General features: G+C 40.9%; 1 protein-coding gene across 1 annotated transcript in view; it reads right to left on the bottom strand.

Moving 5' to 3' along the window:
• LOC131702138 (chemokine-like protein TAFA-2) overlaps positions 1-20017 on the bottom strand; it is a 36892-nt gene that overhangs the window by 11399 nt on the left and 5476 nt on the right. The window contains exon 2 of the mRNA XM_059004213.1: positions 6814-6926. Coding sequence (XP_058860196.1) covers positions 6814-6925 — 112 coding nt within the window. The 5' untranslated portion in view covers position 6926. The remainder of the gene's footprint in view (positions 1-6813; positions 6927-20017) is intronic.

The raw sequence follows: 20017 nt of genomic DNA, 5'->3' as shown, positions 1-20017 counted from the left end.
CTGATCACCTGCTGAGTGCCAGATGTTGCAGATGAATTGCAAATGAATATGATTAAGGCCTACACTGCACACCCAAAATATGTTGCAGATAATAGATATTATGTATTTACACGTTCATTTCTGACACAGTATGAAGGGTAGAACTCCATTGATATGTTCGGACTGCAGGTCTGTTTTGCAACTAATGTTAAATGCATTTATTTATGCATACACACCAGTGACTTGTTATGACATCCAGATGAAGTACTACAGGGAAGGACTAGATTGGTATTGTGGAAATATGTCAGTGGAAATATGGGGTTTGCTAATGGTTACCTTCATAACATTCATCTTGTGCTGGTGTGCAATGATTACAGTCATTGAAGATTATGAAATAATGGATACATTAGGAAGGGGCACGTTTTGAAAGCTGGCTCTTGTTTCTATAAAGACAGAGTTGCATATGGCAGGCAAGTAGAACTGAAGAACAGCTTCAATATACTCAAAACACTGAGAAGATAACAAGGCAATAACATGGTATTGGAGTTCTTGCAATAGAAACCATTTATAATTGCAAGTGTTATATAAAGGTACAGGGACTTTTAAAATGTCGAGCTACATGCTGTTTTGAAAAAAAATGCTTATAATGATTTTTGAGATCACAGTCATAGAAGCTGATCACCATCCTTTATGCTAATTCAAGATGCACCCGTCTGTTAAAAAAAAAAGACAGCGTGGTGTAAAAGATAATTGGATAGGAAAGAGCGTGACGCTTGCATGAAGTTTTTAATTGAGCTTTAAGGGGTCTCAGCGTGTGCTTCCGAGAAAGACAGAAATGAACGCAGCGCCTGTTGAAAACAGCACCCCGATGACCACATTCTGTTACGCTCTGCACTTTTAAGAACAATCAGTAAATCAGCCGGGATGCAATATCCCAGATAACACAATACATCAACCCTTGGGTTTCAATACCAGGCACGCTAATGTTGACTTAAAACATTTATACACAATGATTCCCATTTGTGCTTGTCAACTTTTATGGACTATTTTATTGACCTTTGTTGTTTCCTCCTCATCATAAAAAATACTGCATTATTGCAGCTGGAGGTGAGCAACGACAGACTAAAAAGGGAAATGCCTCTGTCGGGAACAGCAGCAGAATTTTGTTACTAATTTACTACACCACACCAGCGCCGGCTTTATTTTTTACTGCCTGCACATCAGTAAATTACTGCGCTTACAGGAAAGCATCGTCATGAAATATTCATACACTTTTGGGCCCTTAAGTTGAAATCCAACTGCTGATAACCTCATTTGAAAGCCCTTATTGGTCCACTTCAACACTTCCATGCACATTAAAGATAGATAGCTTAACTGATCAATTGAAAATACAGTAAATGGCTCCTCCTAACAAAGTATGTCAATTCCAAATTAGAGCTATCATCGCAAGAAAAACGTTGCTGTCCATGGCGAGCATCGCCGGCGCTGAATAGTTTAGGACAAGAAATGGCAAGGAATAGTTTACTGGAAATTGGATAAGAGGTTTTTAAGGTAAGCAAATAAGGTGTTAGTATCATGAAGTAATAAAATGACTGATTCACAGCATGCTTAATAACTTCTTGAGTTCTCAAGGTACGTAAAACACAGAAATGGACAGATGTTCAGACAGAGAGACACCTCCTTACATCCCCACAATCTGAAATGTGGCATACAGCTGGACAACTGTAATTCTTATTTGATCAGGGAAACTTTAGAGGTACAAGAATGCTTTTGTAAATGACAAAAACAGGATACCTTTAAAGTTAGACTTGCAGATTGGAGAATAGGCTGCAGCTGATGCACTTTGGAATTCCACTGAGTTGTAGGAAGCAGCCGTCTCAGTTAGTTCTCCAGTAGCAGTATAGAAGGAAAGAGGCTGGGAGGAAGCCAGTGACAGCCACAGATGGATGAGACTCTCAACTAAATTGGGTCCTTGACCGTGGGATGCATCCAAGCAATGCAGCACACAAACCAGTGATGAAGATTGTGTCTGAGATGGGCTGTGGCTCCTGCCAGCCTTGCTTACACAGACTGCTTATTGATTGACCAAATAAAAGTAACCATACTGGTTGTCCTTATGGAACGGTTGCGTGGACTGTGAAGTTATCAAGTCATGGGGCTGCAGAAAATCTACTCTAGCCGATCTCTGTCAGTGGCCTGTCGGGATTTCATTTTTAATGTGTCAACACAGATCATTTGGGAATGGGAAAAGGGGAGAAATCTTAAGATAGCTGGGTGGAACTGCTGTTTCAGACTCCACATAGATTAGAGTAAAATGGACGTCAATTCCCTTTAATTCTAGTATACTGGTAGTTTCCTTAAAGGTTATATTTGTTGACCGCTTTATTAACGTCTCAATGTGAAGCGAAAATTCTCTCAAAGCGTTACTGAACTGGGCTTACAGCAAAGCCCATTGCGCACCATTCTGTTGTACATATTCCTGCAATATTGTAATTTTCTTCCTTTTAGGAGTGACTGATAAAATTGCTACGAAACAGCCCCCCCCCAAAAAAACCCAACAGGTATTTTTATCTCATAACGCACGCCATTAAAATGCATTCCCATAAAGATTGCTGTCTGTGGGTTTGACCTATTTGAGTGAACTGAAAAACCCAGAAGTTAACAGCACTTATTTTTTCTGTGGCTACATTATTTCTTATTTCTACTTAGACTAAAAGAACTGCATTATCCTTAAGTTTAATGTGGATTAACAACAGGAGCCACCGCTGAAGGTTAAAGCCTTATAAGACTGAAAAGCTCCCAATGCTCGTGCGTGGATTATTTGAATCAGTGGAGCGTGGGTCACATTTTATTTCATGTCTGCGTTATTACTTCCCCTGCATTTTGCACACTGGGACACAGGCTTGCGTGAATTAGTTTCAGCTCAGGGTCTGTTGCTAATGTGAAGACGCGGTAGTGCAGGTTTAATGAGGAATGGCCCATTGAGAAGGCAATGCTTCACTGCCCTAAGAGGAGTTTTAATTGGAGGTTATGGGCTGGATCTTCATATACTAAGATGCTGACAGCGGTTTTCCTTTGATTGTATTCATCAATGCGAATCATTGCGGCGCTTCTCCTAACCTAATGAAAATTAAAATCCAATGTTTCTTTCAATTGAGGCTAGCTGGAGGTAACTGGAATCCGCAGAGGGTTACACTTTAACCCTAATTAGTCTCTGAAGCTTGCTCCCTTGTATACAAAGAAATTAATGAAGGGAGGCAGTGATTTTATTAGTAATAAAAGCGCATTTTAAAAGAGATTAGGATGATTGCGGACTGTGTTTTATCGAATGACAATTATATGTTATAATCAGGGGTAATATTTACAGTTATCCTGTTTTAACTCCCCCTAATTTGCTATATATGTATAATAGATCCTATTTAGGTATATGAGAGAACGCATGTAGGTAAGTGCTATCGGACTAAACCATTTATAGTAGATGGGGGGTTTGAGACTATGTGAGACAGCTTCAATGCACAATATTTCACCTTTTGGTTTCACCGCATCGCTAATAAATCAGTCTCAAGGAATGCTTTGCTGAAATAGTTGCCAAATAGTGATCTGAACTTAAACAGCAACAGAGAATCATACAGAAACACACCAGGATATTAGGTAAGAAATGCATGCCTTTAATAAAAGCAGCTCACTCTGGATAAAATGGGGCGTCCAAGTGCAAACGGAGATGACTATAGGAGGCTGGGAGTGTATGATAAAAGCTTGGTATAAAGTCAAGACATCCTGCCATAAACACTCAAGAAAAAAACTCAAAAAAATGAAAAACATTTCCACAAGAAGTGTTTTTCAACTACAAATGATTTGACGTCGACATTGAAAAACACAGTTATGTGCTCTTTAGCACGTGCTGAACTTCTGTGTATAAGGACTCCTGACTAATCCCATGTCCTTCAATGGACAGTTCAACTGTATTAATGCTTATTTAGTTACAGTATGTTACTGGTGAATTCCTGATCAAGTTTATTACTAATGCTCAGTCCCTCTGAAGGGATTTTTAAAGTGTTTTGTAAAGTCTTTCTTTGTGTTACCTGAGATGCTCTACTCCCCTGATTACTACGCAATGATGAATTCCCATTAAACAAAGTGCAATTTGCTAACGAGCAGCGCTAATGAATTAAGATGCGTTGATGAGGGGATCATATTAATAGGGCAGCAGCAGAGATCCATCGTCATTAACTAGAAACCCGATACAGAATTCCTTTTTCGAAGGGCGGCTCTAATTGAAAGAGGCTTCAATCTACTTCTCACCATTGGTTACAGTACGGCTTACAGTACCTGCCTTTCCCACAGTGTCCTGAAGTTCTCTCTCCCCTCTGCATTCCCGTTCCGGGGGCCGACGCGCTATCCCCCTGCCTTAGCTGACCCCCAAGAGGGTCAGAGGTCACACCCCAATTGAGGCAGGCTTCCGCTGGCCCGGAATTTGAGATCCTGGGACAAAACTCTCTACATCACTCCCCTATTCAGTTCAAGACTGTCAAGTTGTCAATACTTACGTGAATGTTGCCTTGCCATTTGAATGTAGCGTGAGATAACGTGAGTTAGCGTGAGTTTTTGGTTTATTTGGTTAATATATCAACCTATTATTATTCCCTGCTGAGGATGATCTCCTATCATCCTCTCTCGAAAAGGGATGGAAAACTGCAAAAAAAAAGATATTTGAATGGAATAGTAAAATGTTTTTGTTGACTTGAAATAAAACAGCGCTGTGCTTTAAAATGTGTGATAATTATTTTTTTGTCTAATTTTTTTGTCTAATTTTTTTTTCAAAAAGAAGCTTTAAAACTTCATTAAATGGTGCAGCTCCCTCATCCTCTTTCACAGAAGACAGGTAAGCATGAACTGCTGAGGGGTACAAGCGATCCCGTCATCCGAACCACACTGCAGGCTTTAAGCAGTGTTGTGTTCTGATTTGGATGCGCTCCTGCCTCTGTTCTGTTCCTCAGGGTGCCGTTGGGGCAGGAGAGATTTATCTGCCTCTTTCAAGCCTCCTTGCTTTCAGCTGCATTTCAAATTACAACCCTGCGATGAATCGGATAGAACAGGAATAATTTTAAAGGCATTTACAGTACCTTTTTAAAGGACGCCCCGCAATGCTGACAGGAAAGGTATAAGTTTGCTCTATCACCGTTGCTGGCATCGCAGCAATCTAGTTGTTAATATGAACCAGATCTTTTGGATTATAAATCCTCGATCGTTCGCCAGGAGAAAGCGAGTTTCTCCGCTAAACGCTGCAGTGTATCCAGATCACGCTCCCTTCTGCAAGTCTTTTTCCGTTCCGTTCAAGAATTAGGGTGTCAGTGGTGTATCCTTGCTTTGGATCGCGTAACATTTAAGTTTGATCGTAGATAATGAGGTTGATGGCTATTTAAATGTGGTGGATTTAACCATTAAAATAGGACCAAATCCTGGATTTGTTTTAAAGACTAATATACAAGGAAGAGAGACTTGCACGCACTGGGTTAAACTCGCATAGCTATTTAGTCCAATTAACCATTAGCACAGTGTTGTTTTTTTTTTTTCAGAAAGGAGAAAAGCATCCATGAAAGTTACAAAGCCAGAAATAAACTCCTCAGACTTTTAATTTGGGGGCTTGAATGAAGTATTAGGTTGTTTCTTATTCATTTTAGACGTTGGTGTTTCTTCCTTTCAGAAAAAAAAAAAATGATTCTGCAGTAAACAGCTTTGAGAATCCAGCCCACTGTTCTCTATTTAGATCTGCCACCATTTAGACCAGTTTAATAAACCAATTGATCTTTAGAAGACTGTATTTCATGACAATCATACGAATCCTGTGCAGAAAGGCTGTGAAATTGAACACATCAATGCACAAACAGCCATAAACCAGCATCTTAAAATAAAACCTCCCCCCTCCCCTCCCCCAAATGTCATCATAAAAATTGACAAACTGAACCATTAGCAAACCGTTAGAGCTTTGTAAATAGCTGGCAGAGCTGATTTGCATATTAATATGCTTCACATCCAGGCACACACGAGGGCCACCGCTGGTTAATGTGCTCAAGAGAGAAACCGTTTGAGTCTTTTGAAAATGCTGATCTCCAAAGAAATTGCAGAGAAACCGGTTTAACAGGTAAACAACACTCCTAAAGCAGGGCAATGGGAATACATGGAGAGGTCTACAGTTATGCTAGCTTCTGTAATTACGACATCGTTGATTGTGAATGTGTAAGGGGGTGGGGGTAGTGTAATTAAGGAATGGTATTTGTCATCTCCGACAGTTCCTATTTAAGGTTGAACTTTCAAATCTGCTTCTACTGTAAAACAGAGGTCAAAGGTCACAGTGTCCCATGATTTGTCCGGACAAATAGCTGTTACAGGTATTAACCAAACAACAAGGATTCCCCAAGCAAGGCCAAAATAGATACATGCGTTGATTTAAAAAAAAAAAAAGATTTTTAAGCAACAAAGAACCTGACAGCGTACAAAGACATATACATGTTTAAAAGGAAACTTTAAACTTGGCAAAGATACCGTTAATCTGCTTATTAATGGGAATTAAAGGTGATTTTTTTTTTAAATTAAATCTAAAACAAGTTATACCTCAAGTCTGACTTATTATAAAGACCACCAGAAGCTAAACTCAATATCCGTTAACAACAACAAAACAATTGCTGTAATTTTAATCCCCCTCTATCAGCGAAGAAGTGATTACCGTGGCCTGTAGCACATTGAATCCCCTAGTAAAAGTATCATGGAACCCATTCTAGTCTCTTCGGAACTCCCACCTCCCAGAAAATCTACTCCAGTGCAAACGTGGCCTACCTGTGTGGCTTCTGTGGGATGATGCCAGTGTTAGCCTCCCCCCTAACGTTATCAGGCAGAAGGTGAGTAGAATGACCCATTTACACATGCTCTGTAGATCCCTCTCGCTCATTCTGGAACAAAAAAAAAAAAAATACTTTAAATGCAATTTGAATGTTGTTGTGAACAAAAGCATACGTTTCAGCACTTTGTAACGTGCTCCTCGAAATCCATTTTCAAGGAAGGCAGAACGAATGCTGCCCTTCAGCTCCACTTGCCTGCCGTAGACATGCATGTAACACAGGCTAGATTCCAAATGAGCTGCGGACTGGATGGAGCCGTGATCTTTCTTTAATCAGACTACTTTGACTGATCTGTGTTAAATATATCAACTGGATGGCAGGAATACTGGAACTAAAGACCAGCTCCTGAGCTCGGGTGAAAGCACAGTATTGAAGTGACTGCAGTAAGAGCCATTCACAATTACTGCAAGCATCTTTCTATGAAAAAAGAATGTGCCATTTGAAGCCAGCTAATCAATAATAAATACATGCATTAGACTAGAACTGCACAGCCGCTCCTGAACTTTGGTGAAAGCACCGAATCACATACAAACAAATGGGACTACCCTTACAGTTAAAAGTGTACTGAATAGGCATGCATTGTAAACACCTTTGTTCAGGTTTTTTTCTAATGGTAACCCAAAGAAAGTTATGATACAGCATAATAGAACGATGTGAAAAGCATAAGGAAAACTGCTAAATTACAGTGCAAATTTACCATGGTAAAATGGAATAGCCTGTGCATGAAAATGTTATAAATGTGCCCAAAAAACATTTTCCCCAGAACTGTTCCCTTGACTTTATATGTATGACAAACCTCACACAGCCTAGTCTTCATGCACACATCTCTTCTCAATCCACACAGCCTAGTCTTCATGCACACACCTCTACTCAATTCACACAGCCTAGTCTTCATGCACACACCTCTACTCAATCCACACAGCCTAGTCTTCATGCACACACCTCTACTCAATCCACACAGCCTAGTCTTCATGCACACATCTCTACTCAATCCACACAGCCTAGTCTTCATGCACACACCTCTACTCAATCCACACAGCCTAGTCTTCATGCACACACCTCTTCTCAATTCCGATGGAATATTTTTCTAATACAGGTAATCCGCGCTGTCTGCCAGATCATGCGCTCCCTATTACTAGAATTATCATAATGCTGCCAACTTAAACACTGGGGGCCGGAATTCTGTTTCTTGCACTCAAGCCAAAGCAATTAGCTTAGCAGCCGAGAATAATTCCTGCATGAGCAAATCTGAACTTCAACAGAGCTCAAAGCTAGACGCCAGACCGTGACTGACAGACACAAGCACTTTCTGTGGTCACGTAACTTCAACTCAGCAGTTATTTAGGGCAGCAGTGTGGAGTAGTGGCTAGGGCTCTGGACTCTTTTTTTTTTTTCTTTTTTTTTTAAATTATTTTTTTATTTTATTTTTTTTTTTAATTTAGTCGTCGCCAATTATTTTTACCCCGGTTTTCACCCCAATTTAGCATGCCCAATTATTATCTGTATCCCCGGCTCACCGCTCGCAACCCCCCCGCCGACTCGGGAAACGGAGGCTGGAACACGCGTCCTCCGAAACGTGCTCCTTCCAAGCCGTCATTTTTCGCACTGCAGATCCACAGCAATGCCACCAGACCTATAGTGCCGGAGGACAACACAGATCTGGCGGCTCCGCTGCAGAGCCACAGGCGCCCTATCGGCCACAGGGGTCGCTGATGCGCGGTGAGCCGTGGATTCCCCTGCCGACCTAAGCCCTCCCTACCCGGGCAGCGCTCAGCCAATTGTGCGCCGCCCCCTAGGAACTCTCGGTCACGGTCAGCTGTGACATAGCCTGGATTCGAACCAGCGATCTCCAGGCTATAGGGCACATCCTGCGAGGAGCGCCTTTACTGGATGCGCCACTCGGGAGCCCTAGGGCTCTGGACTCTTGACCGGAGGGTCGTGGGTTTACTCCCCAGTGGGGGACACTGCTGCTGTACCCTTGAGCAAGGTACTTTACCGAGACTGCTCCAGTAAAAACCCAACTGTATAAATGGGTAATTGTATGTAAAAATAATGTGATACTTTCTAACAGTTGTAAGTCGCCCTGGATAAGGGTGTCTGCTAAGAAATAAATAATAATAATATTTAAAGAGTGCTGCTTTTCAGGTCTGTTTTAATGGATAAAACACAGTGTCATCGTCCCAAAACCATTACTCAAAAGGCTCAAGCAGAATTCTAAGATAAAACAATAGGAAAGGCATTTAGACAAATGTGTATTCATATATTTTCTGATGTTGGGAAGCATATTAGCATTGCGCTGCAGTCCATAGGTGAAGGATTAGACTCTGTAGCGTTGTAAGAGAAGCGTTTTGTTTTACTTAATACGTGTATGAAAGATGATATCTAACGTTCAGTCTTTCCCCCTGCAACACGCTGCCCCAAGTGGACACAAGAAAAACAGCATTTCTTACTGACGAAGAAGTGTGTTGCAGGGGGACAGATTAATGGTTACACTCTGGTGTACCAAATGCACTCAGAGGTTAAACGTGATTCTGAGAGCGGTTTTAAAACTCGGATGTGATGACTGAAACAGACAATGAGACAATGTCAATCTAAACAAGAATACATTAGTTAAGGTAACTGTGCTATGCTGTACTCTTACAAAGCTGTTATATTATTTAGTTGTTTGGCTGTAGTAAAAATGACCCCACCCCTCCAGGGCCTTCTTTCCTGTCGGTAACCAACCAGTTGCTTCCCCTACTGAGTGACATGCTGTGTAGCCAGTAAATTGATTTGACCACAAAGACACTGCACAGGGGAAATGACCTAGGAAGTACAAATATGTTTGCTAAAATTGTTTCTTTTACGCTTGGGAGCTATGTAGCTAGCTACGTGACAGGTGTGATTTATGGTTTGTTAGCTTCATCCAATTTAACAGCTTGTTATATTTTTAGTAGCATCTTAATGTCATTGACTACATTCCCGGCGGCTTGTCTATACAAACATGTGAATGCAAATATCAAAACCCTGTGCATGGGAAGCACGGCTGTCATGGGGAGAAGGAAGGCCTGGAAAGCGAGAGCTGCTCCTTGTTATTTCAGATCAATTCCAGCATTGGGTCGATTCCCAGAAGCACAGGAACCGCCTAACGAACAAAACCGCAAAAATCTTCTCTAGGCTCATTTTAATCCCCATAGGGGCCCAATCAACATCTTCAGCCCTTCCTGGGACTGTAGCTTTTATTCACACCTGATCAATTCTATGCGGCACCGATTTGATGTGTTCTCAGAGGGGGTGTTAGGCTGCAGAAGCAGTTACTGCTTAAGGCGTGAATTATCTGAGTGCTTATCATTTTATTTCAGCGTTTCAGTGTTTCTCCCCCAAGTACACCTGTCTTAGAGCGCCCCCTGCAGGTGATGTGTGATGCACTGCCGTTACGGATGCTGTGCCCCTGAGAGGAGATGAGGTTGAAAGCTCATTAACCCCGAATGCAGACAGGCCTGGCTCTTTTGCATTGTGGTGAAGAAGTTCCAAAATGAGGTTCGGTAAAATATTTACTCTGCAGCGTTGGATGTGAAAACGCTATTTCAGACTAGAGCTCTCAGCACTTGTATATGTATTCTTTACAATGAAATGGAACCGTGATTCTACGGTTTCTTAGTTTGTCATCACACTCACACTAGCTAGCTGGAACCTATGGTGTACTGTTTCTTCTTCTGCTGATACTGGACTGCAGTGCTGTGCCTGTTGCCTGGTTACCAGCCTAACTCTGATTCTAACTCTGTCTTAGTCTACTGGACAACACAGCGGAAACGAGATTTGATAAATGAGATATAATACAAGAATACATTTCGAGAAATCCTAATGAAAGCCTGTGGCAGAAAAATCACCTCCCTCAAATTTAGAACTTGTTTGCGTGCAACTTATCCCATGAACAGTAAACAAGGTTGAAAAGCATCTACAGCAACAACAGTGAAATATAAATTAAAACGCAAAAAAACATCATCTTAAATTGTGGCAAACAGCCTGCAGAAATCGAAGGACATTTGGAAGTAAATCTGTCTTCCGATCTTCAGGAATATTCTGTTGATGACCTTCCAATTAATGGCTAGTAACCATTAAGCAGTTACACATCACAACCAAACAGTGACGCCTTCTTCTCACAGTTAAATGACAGTATCACTGGAGGAAGCCGGGGCAGAATTTATAAGCCAGGGTCCCTGCTGGTTCAGTGAGGGCAGAAAGCATGACAGGAGGGAGCAGGCAAGGTTCCAGAATCAATAGCCTACTGGCCGAATCTGTCTATTTAAAATAACAATAGATGAACTCTTAGAGCGAGACTTGGCTGCAGCAAGACTGCCTCATCCTGTCTGCTGTATCTGACCTCAAACAAATACTCACAGGGTGACTGCATGGAGCAGCAGGGAAAGTCATAAAGCTGACAGGTCTGAAAGAGCAGGACTGTGTCTTAATTCAAAGTCTGCCACCTGCTTCATAGTCGCCATGCACTTCATTCCTTCCTTCTACTTCCAGGGAAGTGGATGATGATGATGTAAGCATTGTTCCTCCATTGCAATGCAATGCCATACCGAACGTCATTACCCTTTATGAACAAGCATTGCATGGCGCTTTACAAAGAATATAACAAACTACTGCTAGTAAAATGCCAAATGAAAGATCTCAAGGGACAGAAAAGAGCATGTTTTCTATGTTAGAATAAGACACACCCGAGGTGAGATCTTGATATTGCTGTAATTGTTCCAAAGCGCTGTGAAATATTTGTCATCATAATCCTGTTGCTGCCGGTGGTTTTCTGTTCTCACGGTAGCTGTACATTTAAAATCAACAGGATATGGATGCACTATGACGCGAAAATCTACGTCAGTGAAAACTGAAGCTGGGAAAGGTTTTCGGTTTCATTCCCCAATATCTGCTCTGAAATGGATCTTGAAGGCCAGAGTTGGAAACCGCTGGGCTGCGGCAGTCACTGATTCAATCTTAGCACCCCAAAAAGCACGAGCGAGGTTTGCCTTTATTCTTCAAGGATCAGCAGAGGTGGAGCGTTTGGAGTGGTTTTCTTTAGGGATTAGTTGAAGAAACAGTTCTGCTATATTAAGAGTCAGCCCATTTCCACGTATTTGATCGATCCGGTGCACTGCTGGAGAAACAATGTCAAGAACGAGACATTGACAAACCACCGAGGTGCTGGGCTTGACCAGTAAAATCAAAGTACTGATTGAGGTGCTGGGACTGGAATAAGACCCGAATCATTGCTCTGATGGGACTGTCTATCTTAATTCAGTCAGGGAGAAGGAGAGAGGGAGGGGAGAGAGGGGCACGGCTCTGTAACCAGTGAAACAGCGGGGAGGATATTTCATTGCTCACTAAATTCCTCAATAAATATCTATCTGTGAAGAGATAATCATCTCCTCTTTCGATATATGTCATAGATTTTAATGAGCAGTCCTTCCCACAGGTGCAGTGGGACCCCAAATAGCATCCATTTGATAGCACTTGTTCTTTGTTTACCCCGTCTACAATAAGAATGGTATCACATTATTATTATTATTATTATTATTATTATTATTATTATTATTATTATTATTATTATAGTGGGATACAATGTCTCATTTTCCGGATGCAATGTGATTTCTTTTCTCTTTGAAAAGAGAAAAATGATATCACTAACGAAAATTTTGTTTACTAAAAAGCTGATTAAATAGCAGCAACTACAGAGCGTGGGTCGTTTGCTGCTCATTCCTCCTGCATGTTTAAAACATAACATCAATATACTGCATTAGACTGCCCTTGCAGTCTTTCTGAATTCCAGTAGGAAATTAAATGAAGGTATGAATATATACTTTTACAGTTCAGCCCTGCAATACTTATGATGTTTTTTTGTGTGTTAAATAAATCTCTTTTGGACAGGTTGCGATTTCCCATAATAAGAACGACAAAAAGATTACATGTGTAAATTATTTAAAGCTAACCAACTGGGGCTTCCTTTCTTTCCATTTGCTTGTTTAAAAACATCTCTGCTCATATATTATTGAAAAGGTCCCTCCCATGGTTTGGTAAGTTTGCAGGCAGAGAGCACAATAAGACATTAGCTCTTATCTGACTACACTCCCTCTCTGTCTGTGCATTAGTGAGTCTCCGATGAACAGCTCCTCGGAAGCAATGCAGTGTACCCTGAACTAAACAACTCGTTCAGGGCATCTTGCTGCAAGGCAGGTATAACCCTTATGGAACAAACATATATTTTAAATATATGGAACAAAAATATGATCTTTATATATTTCATATATAGAAACTGGCCCCTTTTTTATATAATTGGGATATATTTTAAATATATTTTATTCTGTAATCCATATATTTATTTTATATGGGTTACAGACTAATGAAAATATGGTGCACCATATATTTTCAACATATAAAATAAATTCTTTATTGTATATGTTTTCTCTATTCTTTACAATGCTTCCCTATGCTTTACTACACTTTGCTGTTATCAGTTTCCACGCCTTATTCTCAGGCTATCTGTTACACTTCCTGGGTCATTTCACCTCAGCAGTGTCTTTAGGGTCATGTGACTGGCTGATGTCAGTCAATAGGGGGAAGTTGTCGGTTGGTTAAAGCCATTGAAGGGGCGGAGACTAGTTCACCCTCCAAGATGACTAAGCAAGTGCAACACGAACTGAAAGCAGGGCTTGCAAACAAAGATTTATTTAACCAAGTGTAATATTATATAACATGTTTTCAAATTTTAAAAAAGGACTTTTGAGACCTACATAATATAATGAACAACTAAGATGCATGGAATTAATGCAATCACATTAATCTTACAGAATGTTTTCTCTCTTCATAAAGGATAGCCAGCACAAGAGAACACGGCTCTCTCTCTTCCACTGATCTACATTCTAGTGGTTAAAATGTCAAGGAAAATACTCAGTTTTATCATTTTAAACTCAGTAGTATTTGTCAGACTGCGTTAATTGAAACCGTATAGCATACAGAAACTTGAAAAAGTAATACGCAATAAAGTCTGTGACCCAGTACTGAGGAATGTATATACGGTTCCTAATCTCAATTATTTTCATTAAATGAAAGTGTTCTGTGAAGCATGTGTGTATTCTGATTGCATTAAAACAACAGGCATGAAATGATTTTGTATTGCTGTACTGGTTAGATATTAACTGTGGCCGCATTCTAGCAACACTTTGATACAGATGCTGTTCAGCCACGTGGCCACATGGGGTGCCACGGGGACAGTAAGATGCCAACTTTGCCACTGGCTTGGTATCTTTCATCTACAAAATGAACGAGCGCTGTAACATCTATGCCACCACAGAGAAGTTAGTAGCGAGGATTTGACTGAAGTCCATCTCAAAAGGAGTCGACAAACCCTAGCTGTCGAGCAGCACAGAAACCGGGACCAGAGAACACAGCTGGAAATGAAGTGGAGACAGACTGAGGACAAAGGGTAGGAGGCACTTTTTACACAGACGGAACGGGTGACCTAGTCACGTGGTTGATGCTGAGTCGCTGGGATCCTTTAAGACCCGACTTGACAAAGTTTTGAGATCAATCAGGTACTAGAAACCCAACAAGCGCTAATGGGCCGTCCTTATGCTGTACCCTACGTCTCTGTGCTTTATAATGCATACCTCTGCTTTACCATGCTTACACTATGCTTCAATACTCATGATTTTACTATGGGAAACAGGGCCTGGTATTAAAGGAACAGCGATGCTGAGACCACCGGAGTACAGCTTTGCTTGTAGAGACATGGAACTGGCCTGATCAATTCACAACCACTTTAAAGCTGCACCTTATTCTTGGGTAAGGCCAGAATGGTGGATTCCAGGACAGGTTTTGAATCCATTACCCAGATTAAATAATGCACTGCTTACAATGAAGCAACAGTACATTACTCTCCATTTGAAGGTCACCTTCAAACTAGACATGGGTTTATTTGTTTTCGCTGCGGGTTCAAACTGCGGCGTCACTTAATCAGAGTCTTAAGCACAAACAGGCTTGGTGTGAGTGCTTGTCTGCCTCAGTCTGGGCTCTCTGGGGTCTGATAGGCATGCAACTGCTCAATTAGTGGCAATCTGCAGTGTACTTCTGTGCTTTCGAATGAAGCGACAGCCACCTCAGCTCCAGTCACTGGGGTCTGTTATACTCTGTAATGTTTGAGTGATATCGGTTCAATTTCAAGACAGTTGACTTTCGTAACAGACACGTTAGATTATGTAACGCCAGTATGTTTTATACTCCAGTATATGCTTTTCTCCAGTATATGCTTTGCTATGCTTTATTATGCTGTGTTATGCTTTTACTCTGGGATACTTTTATAAGGGGCATTGGCTGACTTTTAAATAAAATGAAAAAAAAACAATTAAACAATGATAAATATATAATCCAGAAATAAGATCGCAAGCATTTCACAGTACTGAATTCTGATATACTTTCATATTGACATCAGCATTATTATAATCACCAGTCTGTTGTTAAAAAACTCCAGTCTGTTGTCCTGCATCAATTTTCAAGTCGTGTTCTGTCGTGGCGCTTAATCCTTGCCTCCTTTTTATTTTCCTGATGGCATGTTCTGAAAATAAAACAGAACTAAAAAGCCTCAAACTAAATATAAAATAATACAATTGGCTATTTCAGATTGGGAGAAAAATCAATTGGTGACTACTAAATTAAAAAAAGAATCTGTAGCTAAAATATATATTTTATTTCATCAGGGGTATCACTTGGTGTTGCATACCAGAGCTGATTTTTAAAATCCCAGTGCTTAGAGAGGGTTTACAATAAAAGGGTAAGTAAGGGCAGCCTAAACGACTGGAAGTGACTGGGCTTCACTAATCCGCATCTCTTTTTAGAACAGTAATTGGGAGACGTCCAGCATATCTTCGCATAAGAGCCTTCTGCTGCTCTGGTGTTGAACACGCTAAACCCAGAACACCAAACTGATATCTAATCCCAGTCACAAATGCGTTGATAACAGCTGTGTGGAAATGTGAAATATTGTGGAAGTGACTTGTTTTGTACCACCCACATGGTTATTTTTATGTTATGGAATGAATCTTTTATTATTATTATTACTGTGACGTACTTGCAACGCAAATTCATTCTATTGCTAAGCATACTGCGTATCATTTAAAACACTTCCCATCAAGTGTCTCTAATTACTGTGTATTTACATAAATGCATCTTTCCTTACACATAATTAGAATGTTATTATGCATAGTTACAATGCAATTAATGTGTAGATGTGTTTGCATGATATAATTCTAACCCTTTTCTTTTACAATTGTGCAAAAAGAAAATGTGTTAAGTATATTGCAACTCTGCGCAATAACATTGTAATTGTGTGTAACATGTGTGTAAGTACAGGTGTCTTTACGAACTATGTAAATACACAGTAATTACTCATTTACCGAAAACAACTGTGCATAAGTGTGTCGTTCTCAAATGAGGCGATGAAGCACAAAGGGCTTGACAAGTTAGAGAAGATTGAGATGTTTTGAAATTTTCCTCCCAGCTAACAGAAGACGTTCTGCAGCAAGCTTTCCGCATCACTACGTGAAACCAGCAGACTACCTGAGGGCTCCTCACGCGCCACCGCGCACTGAACACTGTTCTCTGACTCTTCTTCTAACTTCCCTTTAGTTATTAACAATGGAACAAGGCTAACACTTGCCAAGGCCTCCTGCGGACGCTTCATTAGGTTTGGGAGTACTAATTTAATTAATAGAAAAATTCCCATCTTAGCAAGCGTTCCGCTACATTGAACCAGTGACCCGGCCCCCTGCTTATATTGAATTAGTATTTTATTCATGTTTGCAGAAGTTTTATAATGCAATCCCTGTACTGGAAATGAGGAATACTAATATGGCATGACTGCTGATAAGGTAAAGTAGGTGAAATGTTAAGAGAACAGCCGACAGCTATGTGGAGATTCTATTAATTACCAGGCTTTAAAATTGCAAGTATGGCTTAAAGCTGTCGGAACCAAAATAAATACATCACCTTTTACAGACATAGGTGAAGCCCATTTATCCCACTGCAATACTAAAATTGTTCTCAGTGGTTCTGGGTTGATCCAGTGTCGAGTTTTTTCTCGAATTCTGCCTTTCCCTGGTTTTCAGCTTGCCTGGAGACTCCTAATTGCCAGATCAGCCTTTCCCAATTTATTCAAATCATCTTTCACCTTACCATAGTAAATATTAAACGCCACCTGGAGGCACAGCTCCTGTTTTATGTGAGTTAGGTATTGCTTAGTTCAGGCACTATGCATTACATATCTGCCCTGTGATATTAAAGCTATTTGTAGTCTACAGTAAAGACACAGATTTCTGAAGTTACTGCACCTCTGCAGTGACAAGCATGTCAAATCTGTTTTCAGGGCTCTTTGGAGTTTTTGCTTTCAGTATAATCTGGAGTTTTAAGACCCTGTCACTCTCAGTCATCTTAAATAACAATAAATACAACAATATATATATAAACTGGGAAATCATCTTATATTGTGTGTGTTTAAGAAGCATTGCAAACAGTTACAAAGCATCAGAAGCATGGCCGAGTGCAAAATGGGGAGGAAGCTTACAGCCGAAACGACTCCTGTGAAATGCACACAATCTGGACAGCCAACAAGGTCTGGTTTCTAACGTAGCACAGTGAGCCAAGGAGTAAACTATGGTGAATAACTGAGGTTAGTGTCCTTGTTAAAAAATGAAGACCCTCATGAGCTGATCATGTCCGTCTGTCTGTCCGGCTGAATGTCCAATTATGTTTTTTCTCCTCGCCGCAGTGGATCCCCGCACAGCACGGAATCGCTTTTACTCTGAGCAATCCAGAGCAGAGGTGGGCGGGGTTACCAATCCAGGAGAACAGAGATCAGCCCTGCTTCTTATCCACTCTGAGTGTGCTCGGTGTCTGGCCAGTAGGGTTCGCTGTTGCGCGATGAGGAGAAGGAGTCCCTGCCGGTTTCTCATCCTCCACCCCGGGAGCGTCAGAGCCAATGTGACGTCCCCTTCGGAGACCCCAAAGTTCGTCCTCTTTGCACAGTCTGGACGTGAACCGGCGCCGTCCAAGCTGTGTGACTCATCCTTCGCTCACAGCGGCAGCACTTTAACTGGATGAGCCACTCGGGGACACACAGATATTTTTAACCTGTGCAATTATGAGCATGCTCTGTTTTGACTCAGTGTTTTTTTTGCCAATGCTACAGCTCAGCGTTCGTTTAGGAACCTGCCCTAGCTATACTCCCTCAGTCCGCAGCCTGGATATTTATCATTTCCATCACAAAGCCTGTTTCGGCTCCAAACAGCTTTGTACTGTTCTTGGCAGCTCAATTTCTCACAGTCTTCAATTCCAGTTAGTTTTCTTCATGTCTTTGTTCTTTATCTAGACTGTGCCACGTTCTCAGCATTTACTCACTCAGGAATGACCTCCACAATTAATGAACGGGGAAGAAAAACCTTCTCTGCTTCTTTCAGACAGCAGGTCTATTTTTGTAAAATTACTGCCTGACTTTAATGATCTGAAGCATATTCCTTACCCAACAGGTTTGCAATGAATGTGAACACAAACAAAACAGGTAACAACCACTGGATACTTCAATAACTGCCCTCCCCTCCCTCTGCAAGCAGGGTCATGCAGATCTCAGTGTGGAGAATGGGTAGGAAAGCACTGTGCTGTTCCAGTGACTGCCCTCCCCTCCCTCTGCAAGCAGGTTCATGCATGTACCAGGTGATCTTTGTGTCTGAGAGCCCGTTTGAAGTCACATGGTCATGTTAAACATGTGCACAGTCACCAGAGTGTGTTGACTGAAACAGAAAAGGATACAAAGTGATTCTAAACAGGACAAACAATACACGAGGTACAGAACTGATATTTCACACCTGTACCAAGTTTCTCTTTCAAGTAAATAAGTTTATCTTCCAGGTAAATAAGTTGATCTTTCAGCTAAATAATGATTGTAGTATAACATTACAATAGTGGGCAGCAATTTGCATTAAAGCGTCTCTAATTACTGTGTATTTACATAGTAGTTACATAGTAAATACATGTGCACTTACAACATAATTACAATGTTAGTATGCAGAGTTACAATGTATTTTTGCATGATATATGTAAGTACACACTGTATCAGAAAAGGTTTACGGTTAAGGTTAGTATTAGTATAGCAGCAACTGGCTGTCTCTGACGGCTCCACTGCATAATGCATGGTGCAGATGCTGCCTGCCAGGGTATAATTGGCAGTGGATTACACAGGGTAATTCTCTACAAGCTGCTGCTGCTGCTGCTGTTGGAATGGGGAAATTAATAAATCCCAAATCTTCCAGCTCATCGCCAGAGAGGAATTAGCGATATTTAAAAAGTGATTTGCATTAGCTCAGCCCTTCAAAGAGCGGGCTGCCTCTGCTACTGCAAAGGATGCTTTGCAATCTTTAAGCCGACACACCCCGAGACCACATGCAGCAATAAAATAAAACCCTTTTCTCATCAGTCAAGTGTAATGATGTGACAAAAGGCGATACGTACTTCTTAGGGACTTGACTGCGGCTTTGGCTGATCAGAAATCAAATTGAACTTTAGCAGAGGGCTGTTGAGAGCCAGGTAATGCATTACTTGCATTATAGGACAGCACAGATAATAGGATTTAGAGGAAGAGTGCACTACTGAAGAACCATAAAGGGTGAATCAGGGAATATAATCCGCTGGATCCCAGTTAAAACACTGAAACTGATATGCATTCAAAATATGATTGCTGAATACCTCTGATAACATAACAAATATGTATTATTTAATAGATCTCAAGAATTACATTAAAAGTGTTGATGGCTACTAGTTACGCAAAGACCCTTCTTGTGTGGACACGTCCTATCACTTTTTCGGACGTGTCCACCCAATTGGATTTTGCATTGCTCTGAAATAAGGATGCCAATTGAAGCTTTAAAGACTATAATGCACCCATCCACTGAGACAGAACTGTGAACGGTTTGAGAGGCATGGCAGAGACTGGCTCAGACATTTTTACTGCCACATCATGTGTATGCTGGGAGATGTAGTTTTTGGTGAATTTAATCAGAGGTTAAATCTAGCGTTCTGTCACTGTGCATGATGGGAGATGTAGTTTTTGGTGAATTTAA

Source organism: Acipenser ruthenus, chromosome 29 (assembly GCF_902713425.1).
Source record: "Acipenser ruthenus chromosome 29, fAciRut3.2 maternal haplotype, whole genome shotgun sequence".
In the NCBI taxonomy this organism is placed as follows: Eukaryota; Metazoa; Chordata; class Actinopteri; order Acipenseriformes; family Acipenseridae; genus Acipenser; species Acipenser ruthenus.
Note: the sequence above shows the minus strand (reverse complement) of the source record. Positions and strands in the feature narration are given on the sequence as shown.